A 5,973-nucleotide genomic window follows, 5' to 3' on the forward strand; every position below is an offset into this window, starting at 1 on the left:
CAACTCAGATTTACAGACTTTGGTTTATTTCTACCTTTCCTGGTGCCCCCTTTTGGGGTATTTTTTACCCTTGACTTCCCTATGCGAAGGAGGTGAGCTACTTCCCTAGGACCGGCCGCCATGTTTTTATTTGCCTGATACTGTTTGCAACAGGGAGCTCATCACACATAAACTGAGGTGCAAGTTTGGCTGCCCCTGGTTAAAGGAGCCTCTGGTCCACTCAAGGATTTTTCAGTTCTGATAACAGGCCCAGTGCCCTCAGCTCAGAGCAGCAGTACCAGTCCCTCACACGCTGTAAAAAGTAATGTTGCATCCCGCCCATCCCATCTTTGGGTATATATCCAAAGATCTCAACACGGGATATCAAAGAGATTTGCGCACTCTTGTCCACCACAGCTTCATTCACAACAGCCACGAGCTGGGAGTCAACCAGTGTCCATCAACAGATGAATGGATAAAGAAAATGTGGCATCTCCACAAAATTTGAATATTGTGCAGCCTTAAAAAAAAGAAAAGGAAATCCTATCTCATGCTATAACACTGATGAGCCTCAAGGATATTATGCTAAGTAAAATAAAAATAATGTATGGTTCCCCTCATATGAAGTATCTAAAGTAGTCAAAATCATAGAAACAGAAAAGGAAAAAGGTGGTTACCAACGGCTGGGAGGAAAAGAGGGGAAATTAATGTTGGCTGGGTATAGAATTTCAGTGTTGCAAGATGAAAAAGTTCTGGAGATCTGTTGCACAACAATGTGACTATACTTAACACCGCTGAACTGTACACTTAAAATGGTTAAGGGGGTAAATTTAACGTTATGTGTTTGGTACCATAACAAAAAAAATTACTGCTGCAAATGGTGCATCAATACAAGTCCATCAAGCCGTCCTTCCCTCAGCCCCTACTCCTACTCCTTCCTCTCCTCACATCTAACAATATACCCTCTAGGCCCAATGTTCCCCCCACACACCATCTTCCATGCCCTCCGCACCCTCATACCAGCTGGCTTGTGATTAAAATGGACCAAGCTAGGAAGTGCCAGAGAGTGTGTGACCTATTGTATCGAATTTCCTTGGCCTTTTATAGGGCTGAGAACCAGGAGGCCTGTGTGGCTCTAACCCTGGCTCGGTCGGCAATCAGCTGAAGCAAACCATTCAGCCCTCTGGACCTCCTCGCTACAAAAACAGGGCGTTGGCCCAGGTGATCCCTAAGGCCTTTCAGCTCTGAAAGTTCCCTGATTCGACTGACAAGAAACTGGGGGAAACAGAGCCTGCTATGTTGAACCTTCTAACGTCATTCCTAAGTCCCTTTGCTGCATCTTTGACTCAAGTCCTTTTATTTTGGTCTCTCTGTTTAGACACCAAAATAGTCTTAAAAATTTTTATCAAAATAATAAAACATGATCATTATACCAAAATTCCACCGGTGATTCTTTTTGGACAGACACCCAGGGAGTGCTGTAGGTGTCCTATTTAAATATTTCATGCAAACTAGTAGGTGAGGGTGTTAAGTCACCCTGAGGTGCACAGGGACAGGCAGCGGAAAGGGCAATGACCTCGTCCCATGCCTTTCTTCAAATCAGCAAACATTACTGAGAAACATTTCTGCGCCCGGTGCCAAGATAGGTACTAGGACACAAAGTTAATCACAGCTAAACTCAAGGAGCTCAGAGTCCAACAGGGGAAACCCAGAGAGTCTCCCCGTTCGCAGCAAAATAAAAAGAGATTTCCTCAGCTAAGAAAACCAACCAGTACAGAGGGCAGGGAAGGGGGGGGGGACCAGGGAAGTTATATGATTAGGTTTTGTTTTCTGGATAGCCCTTCCCCACGAAAGAGCCGTGCCAAGCCTCCTGGAGGACTGTGTCTACTGGGCCATAACCACTTTCCGCTGCAACTTGGCTGAACTTAAAACTGAACAGGTGACTTGAAGGTGAAGGCTGATGATGGAAAAGACAGCCTCTTCCTTCCTCCTGTGACCAGCACACTCAATCCTGGGGTGGGGGGCGGGGGGTGTGTGTGGGGGGGAATCATTGCACTTCTTATGTAGTTAGTTGTCACTGTTCTTACGTTTAAACAACCCCAGATGGTCAGAAATTTAAGCATTTAACTTCTCTTGAAGAGAGTGCCGCTACACATGCGGGCAGCCCAATGCTGAGAAAGAGTGGGGCTCGGTGATAGTTTTTGGTGACCTTGAGCTGGTCAGCCTGTCTTCTCCTGTGAAACCTGGGTCTGATATTAACTCCCCGAGGTGACGATCACCTGCTTAGAAAGCACAAAAGGAATATAAACGCCAGTCAGTATCAGGCATTCATTGGCCACCAGCACCACATAGTAGCACTGCTTACAAAGGGGTCACTGACTGACTCAGAAACTTTCACCTTGGAAATTCCACCTAAATGGTACACTTCTCTTTTCTAGTAGAACAGACACTGCTCACAAGTAAACAAAGTCCTTCCCTCTGGGTCTGCCCCTGGTCAGGCCGCTCTGTGCTCCATCACCCCAGCGGCTGAGGGACTGCCTACCTGCTGACCAGCTGCTTGTAAGGCAGGAGAGAGAGCAAGTGAGGAAAGTTTCAGCGGGGAGGAGCGAGGGAAATCTCCCCACATACACAGACCTTCCCTGTCACATGTCTCCAGCACATCTGATTCATCAGTTCATCCTTGAAAGCTTCTGACATCCACCCTCCACTCCACAGAAAAGTTTTTGTGTGCCGGATTCTAGTAGCAGTCCCAGGACTTGCTTGTGGGTTACCAGCAAACATCTTATTATGCACTGTACCACATCCCAAAGACTAAATGAAACACTGCGCACATCGCCAGAACATTTTCAGATGACCTGGAATAATCCCGCTCCTTCATCTCCAGCGCTTGTTATTGGAACATTGTGAATTAAACAAACTCCTCGGAAAAATACACTTCACATACGTGCGCCGACACAGATTCACAGTCTAGGAAGTCAGTAAGTCTGTGCACTTGTTCCATAATGAACAAACCAAAAAAAAAAAAAAAGAGACAGAGAGATACTTCTGTTACTAGTGAAGAACATTAAATTTATTTTAATTACATAGAAATACAGTCAGGAAAAGAGGCACCTAAAAAGAACTCAGAGGGTAAGCAACGAGGAAAGAAATGATATGCAAACTAGGGCTGCAATTTTTATGTCACATTTAAGAAAGTGTTTTGTCTGGATTTGTGCTCGGTTCTGAATGTGTGGGTACGGGATGGGGCCGCCGCACTCTTTTCCCACTAAAATACAGTGAAATGAGCCACTTGGTAGGACTCCGGCCTGCCGCACACCAACATGAGCCCATCACAACAGTGGGAATAATAGTCTCTTTAGAAGAAGTATCAAGAAAAGTCACAGAAAGGATTTTTTTTCTGTTTCACCCTAAAACTATTGCCCATCGTTGGCCCAGGTTTTCCCGATGTCAGATTTACTGGCGCTCCAAATACAATTTACGGGATTTAATATCCTATTATTTAGTTGCCTGTGTTTGTATTATGAAGTGTCAAATAAATTAGATTAACCGTAAGGTAAGATTTTCCTGAACTTGATGAGGAGTCTCATTTACAGAGCAAAAGAAACTGGTTTCAAAGTATCCAAGTACCCTAACTTCTTTATTCTCACACCCCCCGCTCCATCACAGAAGTACTGCTACCCCCAGAGATGTACAAACACAGAAGCCTGAAAGTTCCACTGGGCATTTTTGTGAGGCAAAAAAAAAACAACAAAGAAACCCAACCCACCTTTTCAGTCCACATTAGCCCTACTTCAAATCCATGAAAATCTTTCCTGATAAGAAACACTAAAATCCGAATATAAGTAGGAAAACCTACTAAGCCGATATGATAAAATACTGTGTTTCCTCTAAACAGATCCTAGTGGGAAAGCAGTGTTCAAACAGGAAAGGTTCTTCTAATTCCCCACAGATGAAGAACACGGGTTATTTGTTCATTGTTTCTGCAGTTGTCCACTCAATGAACGCACACTAAATGGGCCAAACCAAAAACCAAACAAACTTCAGCAGCTTCAGGCTCTCACAGAAGCAGAAGGCTTTTCCACCTGGGTGCTGATGGAACCGGGAAACAAATAAAGTATAAAGTGCACGAGAAATGCAGCCACGGGAAAAATAACTGGGGGAGAGGGGCACATCATCTGACTCCCCCGGGTGGCAAACTTTCCAACAACTTCTGAGAAGCAACAAACCACAGCACCACCAGCCTAGATAGATCGGCAGACGGACAGATGCGCGCACACAACTACCTGTAAGTGTCTGCAAATGTCCACTCTCCTGCATGGACAGTACAGCAAAACATGGCCAGAAAGCCCGGAGATTTCTACTCTCCCATATCCTCTCCGCACTGTCAAACACGGAAGGTCATTCCGCTTCACTTAGAGAATTCCCTCTCTCCCTGCATCACAGGGAGAGTTTTCTACTTTGGGACTGCTCAACTTTCATATGCATCGGAGCAAAATAACCATTCAGCAACTTTATTCACCTTGGTTTAAAAAAAAAAAAAAAAGAAAGAAAGAAAAGAAAAGAAAGAAAAACATTCATTGTGCAATGCCCAGGAAAAGCTGACACCAGGGCTGTCTCTCCGACAAGCGCTTGCAATTACCATCCGAGGAGAAGGGGGGTAAATCCTGTCTGATCAGACCCAGGGAGTCCTTTAAAAAAAAAGAAATTATTCCATCCCTACAAGGGGCTGGAGACATTATTTTTTTTGCTAAGGAGACCACCCTCGGGAACAAAAGTTACATGTCGGTCACATGTTGGGAGTAGGAGTCGGGAGCAGGTTTTAGTTTTTTGTTGTTTTTTTTTAAGCGCACTCATTACGGGGGTGTTTTCCAGTTGGAGACCACTCGGGCTCCTCCTGACCAACTGTGACGGGCACCATCTCATTGTCAAAAAGAAAGGGGGTGGGTTGGGGGCGAGGGAGCCTCCAGGGGGCTCGGCGCGGGGGAGGGGGGCGAGCAGCAAGGTTACCCGAAAGGGTACCGCAGCCGCCGCCGCGAGCCGCAGCTCCTGCCCGGGCGCCCCGAACCACCGAGCGCGAGCAGAGCGCCTGCAACAGCCCCCTCGGAAGCGCCCGGCACCGCCGCCCGGGGCCGGTGCGGCGCCGGGGTTCGGGTCCCGCAGAGGGAGGGGGAGACGATCTTTACCTTAATGCTACACTGAGCAGGAGTCTCAGACATGTCTCACAGCGAGAGAGATCAGGAAGTTCTCAGTTTTTTTCCACTTTCCTTTCCTCTCCCCAACCCAGAAACGCTCCACGGCCAGCCGGACGCGGTCATTTAAGAAGTTTCTTCCAGCATCTCTCCCGGCAGCCGCCCCGGGGGGTCCTGCGAGCGCGCGGGGCGGGCGGGGCGGCCGGCGGAGCGGGTGCGCGGGGCGGCGGGGGCGTGGGAGCCGGGCCGAGCGCGGCGGCGGGGTCTGCAGGTCACGGCGCGGCGGCGCGGCGACCCGGGGCGCAGCCCGGCCGGCCTCCCGCTCTCTCCTCCCACCCGCGGCCGGCGCCCCCGCCCCCCGCCTCTCGCCCTCGCTCGCTCGCTCGTTCGCTCTCTCTCTCTCTCTCTCTCTCTCGAATGTTTTCCTTCCTGGAAGAGAGAAACTGAAAGGCAGAACTGAGAAAGCTCTCTGCTCATTGATCTGGAGAGTTTCAGGGCAGAAACTGACGCGGATTCCCAGCACTGCGCTCGGTCTCTTAAAGGAGCCACCAGGAAATAAAAGCTCGGGTTACAGCCCGGCATCGGGGAAATGAAAGCCGGCCGGGGGGAGGGGCGCGGCGGGCGGAGGAAGCCCGGGGAGCGGGGCCGCGCGGGGCCGGGCTGCGGGCGAGGCGGGCGGCGCTCCCAGCCCACCCAGCGCCGCGCGGCCCCGGCGCGGGTGCCCGCCCTCCCCGCCGCGCCCCTCCGCCGGCCGGGGAGCCGGGCTTCCCAGGCTGAGCCCAACCATCGCCTCGCTCCAGGAAGA

At 49.7% G+C, this 5,973-nt stretch overlaps 1 protein-coding gene across 4 annotated transcripts in view; it reads right to left on the reverse strand.

Annotated features, from left to right (window-relative positions):
* ETV6 (ETS variant transcription factor 6) overlaps positions 1 to 5,533 on the reverse strand; it is a 232,759-nt gene extending 227,226 nt beyond the window's left edge. For 3 of the 4 annotated variants that reach the window (XM_070410681.1, XM_070410678.1, XM_070410680.1), the window contains exon 1: positions 5,163 to 5,533. Coding sequence is in view for 2 of the 4 variants with exons in the window: in XM_070410678.1 (XP_070266779.1) it covers positions 5,163 to 5,195 (33 nt within the window). In the remaining 2 variants the exon portion in view is untranslated. The remainder of the gene's footprint in view (positions 1 to 5,162) is intronic. The other variant, XM_070410679.1, reaches the window with a different exon arrangement.
* Positions 5,534 to 5,973: the final 440 nt, after the last annotated feature.

Source organism: Myotis yumanensis, unplaced genomic scaffold (assembly GCF_028538775.1).
Source record: "Myotis yumanensis isolate MYYU_CA2020_CCGP unplaced genomic scaffold, mMyoYum1.0.hap1 SCAF_3, whole genome shotgun sequence".
Taxonomy (NCBI): Eukaryota; Metazoa; Chordata; class Mammalia; order Chiroptera; family Vespertilionidae; genus Myotis; species Myotis yumanensis.